The 15,492-nt window shown below is 37.9% G+C and overlaps 1 protein-coding gene across 16 annotated transcripts; it reads left to right on the forward strand.

Moving 5' to 3' along the window:
- Positions 1 to 354: 354 nt before the first annotated feature.
- TMEM267 (transmembrane protein 267) lies at positions 355 to 13,889 on the forward strand. 16 transcript variants are annotated; one of them, XR_010608722.1, is made up of 6 exons: positions 355 to 573; positions 3,287 to 3,443; positions 5,129 to 5,516; positions 11,796 to 12,280; positions 13,465 to 13,514; positions 13,589 to 13,889. XR_010608722.1 is itself a non-coding variant. In XM_065662519.1 (5 exons), exons 4-5 carry the CDS (start codon positions 5,205 to 5,207, stop codon positions 12,129 to 12,131), a joined length of 648 nt encoding a protein of 215 aa, XP_065518591.1. In that variant the 5' UTR covers positions 355 to 573; positions 2,062 to 2,145; positions 3,287 to 3,443; positions 5,129 to 5,204; the 3' UTR covers positions 12,132 to 13,889. The 16 variants fall into 16 exon arrangements, 13 of the variants coding, with proteins under 13 accessions (XP_065518591.1, XP_065518585.1, XP_065518583.1 ...); XR_010608721.1 differs by having other exon boundaries at positions 11,796 to 13,514; XR_010608719.1 differs by having other exon boundaries at positions 13,465 to 13,889.
- Positions 13,890 to 15,492: the final 1,603 nt, after the last annotated feature.

Consider the following 15,492-nt stretch of genomic DNA (forward strand, 5'->3'; position numbering starts at 1 on the left):
GTACAGGGGGATGATCGCTGCCCTGGCCCTGCTGGCTGCACTACTGCGCTGCACTGTTGCTGATACAGGCCAGGATGCTGTCGGCTTTCTTGTCTGCCTGGGCACCAGCTGAATCGAGTTCAGCTCTGTCAGTCAGCACCCCCAGGTTTTTTTCCATGAGCAGCTTTCCAGCCACTCTGCCCCAAGCCTGGAGCGCTGTATGGGGTTGCTCCGACCCAAGTGCAGGACAAGGCACTTTTGTCTTGTTGAACCTCCTATCACTGGCTGCAGCCCATTGACTCAGCCTGTGCAGATCCCTCTGCAGAGCCTCCCTGTCCCCCAGCAGACCGCTGGCTTCTCTTCCAGCGTTTCGCTGCGACTCCCCCCACCCTGCTCCCCAGCACTTCCAGGCACGTTTCTCCCCACAAGCAAACCGCACACGGCAAGGCCAGGCGACGAGGAAACAGGCCGCTCCCTCAGCCGTCCTCCCAGCCTGCTCCGCGGCCACGCATGTCTGCTGCGGGGCCGGGTGGCTGTGCGTCGCCTCAGGGGTGAAGGGGGGTGCTGGCAGCAGCGGCGGCGGCTGCACTTGAGGTGGGTGCGAGGGGCCGCGGGAGGCGTCCTGGCTCCGCAGGCTCGGCGGCTCCAACCGGCAGCCCCTCTCGCCCCGCGCAGCCGGAAAGCCGCCCGCAGCCGCCCGGGCCGGATGTACGGGTCGGGTGCTCACATAGGAGTGCAGTGCTTTGCCTGAAGCCAGGCATGTCACTTAGCTGTCAGGCTGCCTCACGGTCCGTTCTTGTGGTAAAGAGGAATGCACATTTTTATTTCTTAATGACTGAGGAGATGGTTGATGAGGGGCTCTGGTGGTGGGTGTTGAGGCAAAGCATACTCTTTCTTCAAGACGTAAAAATTGTTGCCGATCGCTGTAATTTCACATCTGCTTGCCGCATGCCTGTCTTGTCTTCGTCCCTGTCTGTAGTTACACATACTGATTGTATTCTAGTCTTAAATTGGATTAGTTATTTACGATGCAAATGATGTTGCAGTTTATGAGGGTAATGCATAAACTGCTCGTGCTTCTTTTTTTCTTGTTTAGGATGACAGATGATTGCTGTTTTTCTTCTGCTGGATAGTACTGGGATCTGTTTCTATTCCTAAATAAGGATATTTCTTTCAACTGTTTTCTTTTAGCTACACCTCAGTTCCAAAGTACTCATTAAGGAGAAGGTCTGCGTTTTGGTGTCTTGGTATCGCTTTTCAAAAAACACCTGAAGTTATGGTCCCTGGAATAAACAATTTATTTAAGTCCTGATTTTAAGGGGGGGAGGGTATTTGTTTTTCTTAATTTCCTTGTGGTTTTAATTTTGTTTCTTCCTCAGTAATTTGATAAAATCTCACTGATCTCTTGTGTGCTTTTGTCCTCTTTCCTGTTCAGCCCCCTCCCACCCTCCAGCGTCAGTAATGCTTTATAATTATCTAACCCAAAAATATTTGCATTATTGCTTCTTCACAGATCTTTTTAGGCTCAGGTCTGCTTTTCCGTGAGATAATATGTTAAATGTTTGAGTTTATGTCTTAATTGGTAATTCAACTTTATGGAGTATTTTGTATAAATTAACATCCAGTATCAAATAATACTTTTTTAGGAGATCATAGAATTATAAGGAACTGCTGCAATCTTGACTTCTTTCATAAAGTACATAATTCTACTAATTTTAAGCATTGAATACCCTGTGTATTCATGTACCTGATTTTTTTCCTCTTGCTGTTACAACATAAGTTGAAAGGCTTCTTAGTATCAGCTATTTCCTCAAATGCATATTTGCATCTTTGATCTATATATCTTATTGTATCAGTAATTTACAATGTTAACTGTGTGTGAAAATTATTTTTATAGTTTCTGTAAGTGAAACTAAATGCATCAGCAAAAATGCATTTTCTGGGTATAGGCAGAGACTATGCATAATGCTATATATATCTCATAGAAAAATGTCATGAGAAAGCATAACTCTGAGCATTGTAACTCTGTCAGCTGTTGTGTGCATGTGTTTTATGAAAACCCAACCTAAATCTCTCTTTCAGTATGTTAACTGGACTGGTCGCCCATAGGTTTCTAAGCGTCCTGTGTAATACATCTGTTTCCCACTCTCCTGTTCTAACAAGAATGTAAGCTCCACAACTGTGCTTTGTCAGATTTATAGGACAGAAAAAGCTCTGACACTTCATTGTGGTATTTTACACTTTATTGTGATATTTTATATCCTACTGTGATATGTGTAAACATCACACTTTATTGTGGTATATTTACACCACCTGAAAATCACTGGTTTTTTCACATTAAAAAATGCATTTTCTAGGTTTATATTACAAATTGTAGTTTCAGAAGTTATTTTGGTTGAACAGAGTTTTGCTTTTTCTAGTCTTGATTTTACTCTTGATCTGCAGAATATTTATAGTTACACCGTTGTACCTGGGAATTTGACTTGATTTTTTGCACAGATATCAGTCATTTTGTCTATGAAAGGTGACAGAGCCAGACTGCTTAAAAAGAACAGTTACTCCGTGGACATGGCTCTTGACTAAGGGGAGTCTGAAGCCACGTTTTTTGCTTCCTGTTCTTTATTCTGGCTCAGATACACCCATTCATGTATTGTTTTCCAGTTGGTATTGTTACCTTTATTTCACAATAGAATAATTCTCAAATCATACTCATTTTGTGTTATTTGTGATAGTTTTCCTGTGCACTTTATGCACATTAATAATATCTATAGCAAAGCAGTGTAAGCCCACCACAGAACTGATGCAGACCTCTGTCGCTGTTTGAATTTATAGGTCACCACTTAGAATAGACAAGCTCACTAACTGATGGGATGAAATTAGAAAGAGATCACTGAATGTGACTCACAAATGTTTCATTAGGTGGGAATCTTTCATGTGCACAGTTACAAGGAAGTATCTGTTAAAATAGGTCTCTGTGTAGTTTAAAATGCAATTACTTAAAACAGAAGGCTGGGAGGGCATTTTTCTGACTTTATGACATTGGGGTTTATTATATTTTAATTATTACCCTGTTCCATCTTTAATTTGTGCCCTTCTTGTGTTTTGTGGTCGTCTTTGCCTGCTTTTTCTCACAGGTCTTCTAAGCCCTAGCTGAAGATACTTTTAGCTCAATTAAATTTGTTAAGGAATTCATTAAAAAGACATTGCTTCTTTCTCTGTTTTATACTATTTTACAATTTTTATGTATGTTTTGTAGAGAGTTTGAAGAGCTCTGTGTAGTATCAGTGCTTACTGCTACCTGGTTCAGTTCATTTAGGATGGAACAAATGGTATTTGGTCTTCTCTGCACTGGACTGCGCAGACAAGATTCAAAAAGCACAGAAGCTCCATGCTGAGGCATAGACCATGTTTGCTACTGGAATAAAGCAACTGCAATGGAAAAAATACGTTCACTTAGTCCCAGGGTAAGTTGGATTCTGAATACTGGTGCGCTTTCTAAAAGTATGCTGCTACATCAGTTCTTCACAAGTTGGCTTCCTATTACAGGTTTTATGATAATTTTGAATAAAAACCAATCTGACGTGATGTTTATACGGAAGAAACATTTGTGAGGAGATCACCATTTGTTCCTTAAAATTGAATTTATTCAGAAATGTTGGGTGTGTTGTAAAGTCACATACCAGAAATGGCAGTTCCGGTGTTTCAGGAAATGCTTTGTGTTTACATCTTCCTTCAGGACAGTCATGGGTAACAAACTCTAAACACAATCTACTTCTTTTATCTGTGAGCGAAGTCCATGTATTATTCATGCTTTGTTCTCCTTAAGAGCTTATAAATAAGTGAATCAGTGTTTTTTTTTCTATAAAGATCAGTGTCAGTATGCGTATTTTTGTGAGTAATTCTACAATAAGCAGGCATGCACATAATCTGGAAGACACATTCTATATTTCTGGGGGCTTATAATCAATAACATGTTTAAACTATTTTGTGTCATGATTGTTAGAAGTTTTCACTTTTAAAGAAAGTCTAATACACTGGGAAGAGCCCATTTAGAATAAAAATTTACCTAATGGTACTGTGCGAAGAAGAGTTATTGAGATTGCGCAGAAATAGCAAACTCTTGGAGAAAAAAGTTTTTGGGTAGGATGTAGGCTTTGAAACTGTGGTCTGTCTCCATGGCTCCACCAAAAGGCAGAATAGAATAATAGTTGGGGAAGTCAAAAATTATACTGTCCTTCAAAGACTGCTTTTCATTGTGTTTAACATAATAAAGCTTGGGAATACATCATTTTAATGTATTCGCACTTTTATTTCAAAAGTGTGTTTGTTTTTTTTTATGGTATCACAGAAATCAGTAGTTTGTCTTTATAATCCAAATATCCCATAAATGCTTCTTGGGAGTGGGGTGAGGGTGTCTTTTAAGAGCTTGAATTATTTTTGGAATTTCTTTTGAGGTGTCAGATGGTTATTTAGGGACAGTAATTCCCAAGAAATCACCTTCTAGGAGAGAGTTTCATAAAAATTACAGAACATTCATAATTAAAAAAAAAAAACTTTTAAGTGATTATTAATGCTAATAACAGTGCCTGTATTTTCAAATTACAACAGTCAACTTTTGAAAAGTAAAATACCTGGGATTAGTTAATACTTTTTTTCTTTTTTCTTTTTTTTCCTGCAAAAATAGCTGTTACGAAGGTAATGTGGCAGACAATAAACAAGTCCTAAAAGTAACAGTAAAGTTTGCTGCTGGAGCACATACTGAGGAGAAGCATATGTAGTTTTGCTCTGTAAGGAGTTAATTTTGGTTACTTCTGCTTCATTGGTTTATTTGGTTACTTCATTATTGTCTTCGAGTTTGTGATAAATAGTAAAGATATTTTAGTGGTTCTGGTTTTCTTAATGCTTATTCTATGAGCTAGTCTCCAAGCTAAAAAAAAATCATTGCTCAGAGAGGAGTACCTGGGTGATAATGCATATAATACAATAAAATAGAATACAGTAACTGAAATAAAAAAAAAAAATCCCTAGGAATATATAATAAAACATTGAACTTGGTTTTTTTTTTATGCTCAGTTGTAGTAGTGATAAATGCTTCATGGTGATAGGTTTGTTTCTTTAATAATTTTCTCTCTGTTCTTAACATTTACAGAACAACTGATTATGCAAAGGACAATGCACAGTGTGTGTCCTGATGACGTTTTGTGTGATGTGACACGCTTATTGCCATGGCATCTGAGACTGAAAAGGCCCATGCTCTTCTCCAGACTTTCAGCACAGCTTCAGTTATTTCTAGTCTAGGTTTGGGAGTATTCTGCTTTGTAGCAGACAGACTTCTGCAGTTTTCTTTCATTCAGCAAAATGACTGGCTCCGAGCCTTCTGTGATAATGCAGTGCACGGTATACTAGGAATGTGGTCCTGGGCAATAGTAATTGGACTCAGGAAGAAAAGTGACTTCACTGAGGTCACTCTGGCTGGCTTCCTCTCCTCTGTCATTGATGTAGACCACTTCGTTCTTGCTGGGTCCCTGTCATTAAAGGTAAGGCAGTAGATCCGTGGTTGTGTATTTTTTTTCTTCACTACTGTTTACATTTTTGTTCTTCTGCCATATCCTAAGCAAAAAAAGTTCCAGTTAGATACATTTAATAGATATATGGGAATTATATTTGATACAGTTGCTAAAATTTTAAAAACCCTAAAACTGTTTTATATCTACTGTTAAGTTCTCCTTCTTGCTCTGTAAAAAAGAGTTCTGAAAGCCCTTGTTTATTATATCCTCTATGTATCACATAATTGCTTTGTTATCCAAGTTAAACAGTTAGGTGCTGCAGTGTGTGCTTTTTGTATAAAGTGGATTATTCCATTTCTGCTTACAATAAGGGGTAGAAATATCTGGAAAGTAGATAATTGAGCTGCAGTTTGGTTTCATTCAGTCTGACTGAATAGTACGTTTGTTTAGCCAGCCCTAAGTTTTTCTCCCACAAACAAGCTATATATGAGCTGCCACTGTTAAAAAGGCAGTTTGAGTTTGCCCTTAAATATAGTTCATTTAAAAAACAAAAAAAAAGGCAAGTGTCCACTTCTTTAAAACATAAAAAGGTGAATTTTGTCTTGTTAAGGAGTATATATGATCACCATCCACTTGCAGAACTGCTTGTAAGAAGAGTTTCTCAATAGGAGTACTACCAGATTATGACATTCTTTTTTGGTAGTGCTCTGGTGGTTTAGGTGGTGGTTTAGGTGTGTCCTGTTCCTCCTTCCCCATTCACATACATATATCCCTGTATTTCTTGCTTGTTGTAGTTGCGTATGCCCAGATTTTGCTGACCACCACGGTTTCTTCTGTATACTCTACAAAACATTGGCACCTTCTGTAAGCTCTGTGCCAGCCCCAGCCCCAGTTCTCTTAGCTCTGTGCCTCCAGTATCTCATACCTTAGGCAAACAGTCCTTGCCCCCAGCTAGCTCATGGTCCCCGTAGCAGCAGCCCTGCCACTCTGCTTGTTACTAAGAACTTGCTCTTGGTTGTAGTTGGAAGTGTCCACAAAGTCATCTTCCCAGGCCCCCTGCTGAAGCAGGCTAACCTGGAACTAGCTGCAGAGTCCCACCTCTCATCATATGCAAGATGCTCCAGTCCCTTCACACTCTTAGTGGCCCTTTGCCGGAGTCAATTGCCAGTAGCCCCATGTATCTCATACTGGGGAGCCCATCTGGACTCATCTCTCCAGAGGTGGTCTTGCCAGTGCTGAGGATAAAGGGAAGCATCACTTACCTCTACCAGCTGGCAACACTTCTAAGCAGCCCAGGATATCACTGGCCGCCTTTGCCACAGGTGATGCTGCTGGCCTGATATTCAACTTGTATTTAACAAGTTGAATTTCCTCAAAACTGCTTTCTAGCCAGGCAGCCTTCAGCATGTGCCGGTGCCTGGTATTGTTCCTCCTTAGGCAGCCTCTAGTTCTCCCCTTCTCTGTACTTCTTGCATATGGAAATACTGTAAAATTCTAAAACTATATAAAGAAAAGGAAAGTTTGGTTGGTTGATTAAGGAGTCCTATAATATTAATATTTTGGTACAGAATTTAAATCTATAATTCTTTTCATATATATTTCCTTATTTTAAGATCCGCAAATGCAAGTAATGAATAGCTAATTACTAGAAAGTATTGTCAAAGTTTTATTGCTGTTTTTTTCTTGCTTTTGAGGTTATTACCAGTATTTTTTCTTAATTATGACCACTAGATGACACTCTTCACCAGTGTCTGTTTAGAAAGTTGAGTATTGTATCAAAGAACGGGGAGGTGACCTGTCTCTGCCGCCTTCAGAGAGGTGAGGTTAAATATGCTTACGTATTCCATAATGGAGACTGCTTTTATAGCCTATCCGTAGTATCCCAAACAAAGTTAATTACTGCACTTTCATGACTTAGTTCTTTTTTTCCTGTGGTGTTTTGGTTCCTAAGCAGCTAGCAGTTGTTTTTCTAATATCCAGCCTAAAATATAGTTGTGACAGCTAGATCTTGTTTCCTTATTCTTTATACCCTCTCTGGAGAAGAGCTGATTGCTGTGCTTTCCAAAAAAATGTTGCTCAAATCAGAAATACAAGGTGTTGAAGGCAGGAGAATAGCCAGCAGTAAGTTAGTAGCCAAACTTACTTAGCTGAGGAAAGAAGAATGCGGGATGCCTAAAGGCTTTTTCATGGCAATTTGCCTAAAAACTCCTCCTTCCAAACATTAACTGCGTTAATAAAGGATGTTTATCTGTAAATCATGTCCTGTGTATGTCTCTTGACCCTTATAGCAGTAACAGCATTACTTTTACAACTTGCAAAACCATTATGCTTTTCAAAAAGTCTCTTCTTGACTAATTGGCTTGCAAAAAATCTGAAGGGCCTAGATCTATGTTTTCTAAACCTCTCACTGTTTTTCTTGGTCTCCTCTGTATTACCTTCTGCCTAAATTATCTTTAAAGGGTCCTGTCCCAAAGTGTGTATAGTATTTTATGTGAGATTTCATTAGGTCCAGATAGCATATCGTGTCGATAGCATTTTAGTGTCGATGCATACAACATTTCTGTCATTTTAAAAAGAAAAAGAAAAAGTCTCTTACAGGTTTTAAATCTTGCACTGCAATCAGAGGGTTTTTAGCTTGTGATATAATGTAATATCTGTACTCTTTTCTGCTCTGTTTTTGCCCAGTTAGCTAGACTTCATTGTAATACGTGATTTTCTTTTTTCAGCTTTATATGACGTAACTTTCAGTTTCATGTAGTAATTTCAGGCTGTTGCCTATATAATTTATTACTTCGTGTAATACTTTTTTACTATGTATTTGTTAGCGCCAGTCCCATTCTTCCTCCTTAGATTGCAGAACTGAGAGTAACTGATTTAAGAGACTACAATGTTTACTGCTTACGCAACACGTTCCTAAGTAACTAATAAATTAAGAATCTAATTAACCACACCACTCTTACTAATTTGTAACAATAGTATTTTTCACATTACACAATTACATATAAAGCGCTTCATAATCACTCTTAAATCTGATGATGGGTTACTTTTTTTTAAGTAGGCAGTATTGCCATCTACCTCCAGTTGCTACATTCACACTCCTCCAGTCATTTCCTGCTGACACAGCTGGTTGCTTGGATTATTTGGCTACTGGGCTGCTTTTCGTGGTGTCATCATTATTTTTCTGCAGTATTCAGGTTAAATAGTCACCTGTGGTATTTATATGTTTACTCTGATAAATACTTGTGTACCAAGTAGCATGTGATCTGCTGTTTTGCCCACATTAATTTTTGTAACAAGTATAAAGTCTACAAAGACCTTGCTACTTAGAATATGTCGTTCTTTGCATTCCATGTAGTTTTTACTGTGTATTGTATGGACATAAGTGTAGAAGAATCTAAGAATTTGTGTTTGAAGAATCTTATGTCATTGACTAGCTCTAAAGGTGAACATTTCTGCAGCCTGCCATCATACTCAGCATTGCTGATAAACAAGAACAGCATCATCGGCTGTTCCCAGTGTCGCACAGGGTTGTAGCCTGAACAGATGTGCAGGAATTGCTAGCTTGCTGCTTAAAACTACCAGCTTCTAGAAGTGTATAGAATACAGTCAGTGGCAAACAAGATTGTACCAGCAAACATATGTAAAACAGCTGGTTAATGTGCCACTACTGACCAGCCTGGGCTGCACAGGAGGCATTTCTGGTATGGAGAATAAGCTTTGCACATGAACAATTAATCCAACATTGAATTTATAGATTGGGCCCAAAACTAAGGACTTCAGGTTTGTGAAATATCATGGAATATGAGTGAGGGAGCCCATGTTATTACATAAATTCTGTGGTGTCACTTTGAACAGTAAAGCAAAGAGTTAGCTTGGGTTATCTTGCATGGAATTGTTGTCCCCAGTCTCCAGCTGCTCATGGTAATGTGTGAAAGGGGCTGGAGGAACAGGAACTTCGAGAAGATCTTGTACCTGATTGAGCATTCGGGGAAATGGAAAGGTAATTTGTGTTGTGAATAAATTCTGTTTGCGACTGCAGCCTGATCATTCTCATGGTAGGCATCCCCCTAAATCTACCCAAATCACAATCATCTTTTTCTGGGAGATTAAAGGCAGAAAAGGCCTTGGTAATCTCTAAAGGCAAACAGGTTAGGAGAGAGTGTGTAACATATTGACAGATAGAACATGTCTATCCCTTGGGCTTGTCAGCTCAAAGATGTAAATGTTCTGTAGTTACAGGATGGAAAAGAGGTAACAGACTGTTCTTTCAGAGCTTAGGCACAGCATTTCAGATGCTCGATGACTTTACTGCTATTACAGAATAGGGTTGTCTTGTGCTTAAATTGCACTGTCATTTTGCTGTATGAACAGCCCTACCATCTAAACTTTGTATGAAACAAATTAAAACATCACCTCCCTAAACAGGATAGAGGTTGGCACTAATACCGATAAATTGCATATGTAATCAACATTCCCATTCTACTTACTCATTGTGTTGCTGTTGGTACCTCACATCCATAGGGCAAATATTGGGAAAATACTCATTTAGACTTTGCCACTGATTTTTATGAAGTGCAGGAATAGTGACTAGTCAATAGGATGTCTGCCAAAATGTATCACCATCCAGCATGGGATTTTTTCAAAATTAAGCTGGTATGGACTCTTCAGGCTCTTGCTGACAGTAACAATGACTTCTCTTTGTAGGGTAGGCAATACTTTCACCATCACAAGATTTTTCTGCCTCAGTCCTTGAATTCTGCTTGTATAAAGCAGAAACAAAGTTGTGGAAAATATACCCTTTGCACCAACTTTTAAGGAGCTGGGTCCACACCACTGCAGTTCGAAGTTGTTGAGACAGTTTATGAGCTTTTTAATTCTGTCACCTGTTTGAGAGAGTCACAGAGAAGCATATGGTGGCAACCTAATAGAGCAAAGCTTTCTGTGAGCCTTTTAACATTGGCATTAGTTTAAAGCACAGGCTGTTATATTCTTAGGTGGCCTGTTAAGTTTTCATCTCTGATTTGTGGCAAAGGCTACATCAAAGTTTCCTTACAATGAAGACATGGTTCCAAGCGGTTGTCTGAATTACCCATGAAAACTTGATTAAGCCATTCCAGAGTCCCACTTCCCTATAGCTGACACCTGCAATAGTTAACACAACTGAAGCATTGACAGGTTACTGGCTGGTGTCCTGCAGTAATGCTTTGTTTGCTTTCTGCGGTAGATGCAGTATTCAAAATAACAATCAGATGCACCATTACATACAAACAGTATGTCTCTGGTGCCTGTTACAGTCTTTCCAAATGTTCACTGGTATCTGAATTGAGCCAATTAATATTACATCAACACGTGTATAGATCTTTTAGTAATGTGCTATCATTTTTCTTATGCTTGCAGAAGCAAGAATTTACTTAGTTGTTGCTTAGGAAACCAAAACAGGTTTTTGTTTTTTGGTGGGTTTTTTTTTTTGCTACCTGAATTTGTGGAGATAGTTCTAGCTGTTGCTAGTAATTACATCTGGAATGTTTCCTCAAGTATATATATTAAATTGATAGCTACCACTTCTTAAAACACTTAAGTTTAATCTCACTGGTTAGACATTCACTAATTCATTAATTAAAACCAAATATCAGGCTTTCAACTGAAATAGTGTTAAACAATTTGTTGATTAAAAAAACCCCAGTCACAAATGGTTCAGAGTTAGGCTTCTGAACCTGTCTTTTGCCTGTCTGTAAAGAATACTGTGTCAAGGCAACCAAAATACATGTAACTTAGATTATATTTTTTGTTGTATTGGAAATTACTGTTCTGTTTCAGGTGCTGTTCAACTAAAACAGATTCACAGGTGCTAACTAGTATAATATAGTGGGGTTTTTTTAAATCATTAAAGCATATGAAATATTTCAAGTAGAGCGTATTAAATATTTTAAGTGTATTATATGGTTGTTTTGATTTCAAAATTAGATACATGTAATCAGTGCAGCAGACTGTACAAGTTCTGTGTGTACAAGGTTCCACATGCCTATCTGACGGATAGCACAACTCATCCCTCTCCCTCCCTGTTTCGTCATTGGTAATGCTTTATAGGATGCATGATTCATACCATACAATAGAGAGACAGTGCAGTAAACAGCTCTCATACGTCTAAATAATCATGTTGGTTTTGGTAAACTACAGTGGAAAGGAACAGTGTGTTTTTCTTTGCACTTGCACCTAGCCACTTGGTAACACATGTGTAAACATCTGTGAAACGTTTCTTTTCTTGTCACAATTGTACCTATTGCCAATTATGTTTTTTTTTTCCTGCAGGCTGCTCTGACTCTTCCACGGAGACCATTTCTTCACTGTTCTACTGTGATTCCTGTTGTGGCTCTGACATTAAAGTTTATTATGCACCTTTTCAGGCTTAAGGATTCATGGTGCTTTCTTCCCTGGATGTTGTTCATATCCTGGACCTCTCATCACATCCGTGATGGGATTCGTCATGGCCTCTGGATCTGCCCATTTGGAAAAACTCCTCCTTTGCCATATTGGCTCTATGTGGCAATTACAGCATCTTTACCTCATCTATGTTCATTTGTTATGTATTTAACAGGCACTAGAGAATTAATGTCTATAAAACATGGAATCCGCATTGATGTATAAGAATGAAGTCTCTTAAAGGCTATTAAGGCTTGAATATTTAAGGACTGTGTGAAGGCAAACTTACTTATTACAGTAAAGCAGAAGCTGTAGTGAAGATTTGGGAAGATTCAGGAAGATTCAGATAAGAGAAAATTAAAATTGCTCGAAATGTGAGTTTGCTTACAGACCTTACTACTGTCCTCATAAACAGCATTTTTCATTAAGTGCAATGTCATCCATGAAATTTAGTATTATTACATGGAAATGCAAATTTCCTCATAAATAGGTTCCCTAACAAAACATGTTACTATGTTGCATGTTCGTAATGTAGTAATTTGTGCTGGGATCTATTCAGTTTTCATTTACAGAAATTTCTCAGAAAAAGTCCCAAAGTAAAAATACAGCTCTTGTCTGGGTTACAGTGTACAAGCTGAGAATTGTCTATTAATCATTGTTTTACTAATTTTTTTGTTCATTGAACTCCATTGTCCATTAAGGAGATGGGACCTTAATTCCAGTTTGTGATGAGCAGCAGTCAAAAGGGTTTATGTTTATAGAAGAGCATGTATAGGGTCGCATGTGCTGAGCTGAAGTTATCAAAGGAAGTAAAGATTAGGTGATATGTTCATACTAGACTTATGTGGGTAAATATATCTTAGTATAAAGTGCAAAAAAGTTACAGAAGATACTAACTGGGTTGACTGGCTTATTGAGTACCAGAGACCTATGACTGCAAAGTACTAGAGGCTGTCTGCTGCACACTAAGCTAGTTACAGAAAGTGTTCCACCTTTTAAAATGTGCCTTCCAAATGGTCTCTGCCCTATTTGTTCTTCATGTAAGAAAGGTATGCTTAGGGAAACTAATAAAAAATGTGTTGGTTTAGAGCCGTCAGAGCAGGAACTTTTATCCAAAGGCTTAATGGTTTAGAAGAGGAGGAGCATTGTTCATGCATTTACTTCTAGCCTGTATTTTAAACTATAGGCTATGAAATTCCAGTTATGAATATATTTTGTGCAAGAAGTGAACACTTAAATCCTTGCAGCAAATTTTCTGAATACTTGTTTCATAGTATAATACTCGTATAATTTTGCACTTTATAATATATAGATCTGTTGCAAAGGGAAATGCATATAGGAACAAAGTGGAGAATTGCATTTTCTCATTTTTAGATTGTAGCTGTAACATTTTTTGTAACTCTATGTCCACCAACAGTCCTTAAGATTGGTATGGTACTGTACTGTCCTGGCTCTATGGTTAAGGTGTATCTTCAGTAGTTTAAAAACACATATTTTCATTCTCTGTATAGTGATTTTTATGAGTTTTTTTTTACAATAATTTTCATCTGTGTTTCAGGATATTACTTTTCTGGTCATGTTCTTGTAGCAGTTCTACCACAGCAACAGGTGAATGCCACTTAGAAATATATTAAGGAAGGTAGCAAGAACATGTGACACTTAAATTGTTTCTCTCCCTGCAGACCTACCTGGCAGTCTCGCATCCTGGCATTCAGGCAACTTCACCTCAGGCCATTGACAGCTTTTCAGAGTAAACTGACAGGTTGCATGTAATGCTGTAATTTGTGGGTAACAGGTTATAGAACAATGGCAAAGTTCATGTCATCTAGGAGATACGCCTGCCTATTAGGAATGAATTGCCTAACAATTCCTTACCAGTATTTCATGTGCATTTCAAATTCATTGGTATTTCCAACTATGCATTGATACCTACCATGTGTAGCAAAACCATGGCAAAAATAAACGAAGACACTAAAACCATAATGAATTTGTGCTTTTACTGCATGCTTTACAGTAAAGGGTAAATGTGAAGTACAAAAAGTGTGTGAATTACACAAAAAAAAAAAAAAAACAAACTTAAAAAGCTCAAGTTAATAATTCTGTGCACAATTCATGATACTAAAACAATATTTCAGTGGTTCATTTGCTGTTCTAATCTAAACTCTTCCATGTATTTTCAAGTGGTACTTACCAAGTGGAAGAAAGTGTGGTGGTTTCCTTTATTGTTAGAACTTTGCTGCTTTTTTTCCTGTTTAATGGACTGCTATTGTAGAAAGTAGATACTAACAATTGCCAAGTTTAAAAGAAAAGCGTTAGAATGTTTCTTCTCCCCAGTCCTCCAGAAACAAGGCAAAATTTTTCCTAATGCCCCAGTAGCCGTAACAGGAAGACTAAACACATTTCTTACTAGTTTATATTACCAGTTTACATTTAAAATGTAATCTGGATTTTTCACTTGACTCCCGGTACCACTTTGTTCTACAGGGAAGCGTATTGCATCATGTGCCTTTAATTGGTTATTGATAAGAGAATTATTCATAATTGGTGCCATGCTTCAAGGGAGTTTGCATTAAATGGAAATAATCTTAACAGCCAAGTTTATTACTAGAAGAACATTTCTTTTGCTAATGGAAATAAGGTTCCAGAATGAGGGAGGAAAAGGGTTAGAATTCAGTCTAAAGGAAATGCTAGTTCATAGTTAATTTTGAACACATATATTTTTATTCCATCAGCTACTATCAGTATGAAGCTAAATGAAATGCATCAGAAGAGTACATTTCTGTTTAATGGAGCCAATCTATATTCTGTCAATTATGTAAATGTATTCAGGACAGAATAAATTTTATATTACAGGTGTTGCACAGCATGGGCTTTGTTCAACCAGTAGTTCTGGATCCATGATCTAGGTTTTGTTTCCCTGCTACAGGCAGACCTTGCACTGAGACAAAGGAAGGGCTGTTGGTTTAAAATAGACTTTGCATCCATTAAAAAAAAAACCAAACCACAATAATAAGGCTTTTCTTCAAAATAATGAATTAGTTACTTCAGTTATTTTTTAAAATTTTCCACATTTCATGGCTTCTACGCTGAATTCTGTATTGTAGAACTGTTTTCTATTATGTATAACATAGACCCACTATTAAAGATAAATAGTACTTATATATCTCACACACTGATCTTTCCGTCTGTGTTCATATAATCATCTTCCATTGCTTAACCTAATTTTGTATCAAATTTGCCTAGGGTAAGGAGGAGTGTTTGTCTCAATGACTAGGAAACCCAGGTATGCTACTAGTTAGCAAAAACGTTTTAATGCAGTGTTAAGAAAATTTCAGAATGTTGAAAATGAGAAAAGAAATTATGCTGCATTCTTTTTGTTTGAAATGTTAAGTAGATTTCTAGGCAGCTTGTAGAAACAGATTTGTTTAATCAAAACTAATTGACTGAAAACATTTGTATTAGTAAATATGGGGGAACAATCTGTGTGAAAATGGATTTGTATACTGAAACTGTTGCAGGGGTAATTGAGCAAGTCGGACGGTCATGTCCACCACAGAAACAGTTCCGTTGTCCAAGGAATGATACT

Source organism: Lathamus discolor, chromosome Z (assembly GCF_037157495.1).
Source record: "Lathamus discolor isolate bLatDis1 chromosome Z, bLatDis1.hap1, whole genome shotgun sequence".
NCBI lineage: Eukaryota > Metazoa > Chordata > Aves > Psittaciformes > Psittacidae > Lathamus > Lathamus discolor.

Coding starts and splice junctions, on each gene's coding strand:
- TMEM267 (XM_065662519.1), top strand. CDS start 5,205: ATGGCATCTGAGACTGAAAAGGCCCATGCTCTTCTCCAGACTTTCAGC. Junction 5,517..11,795: donor CTGGGTCCCTGTCATTAAAG/GTAAGGCAGTAG, acceptor TTTTTCCTGCAG/GCTGCTCTGACTCTTCCACG.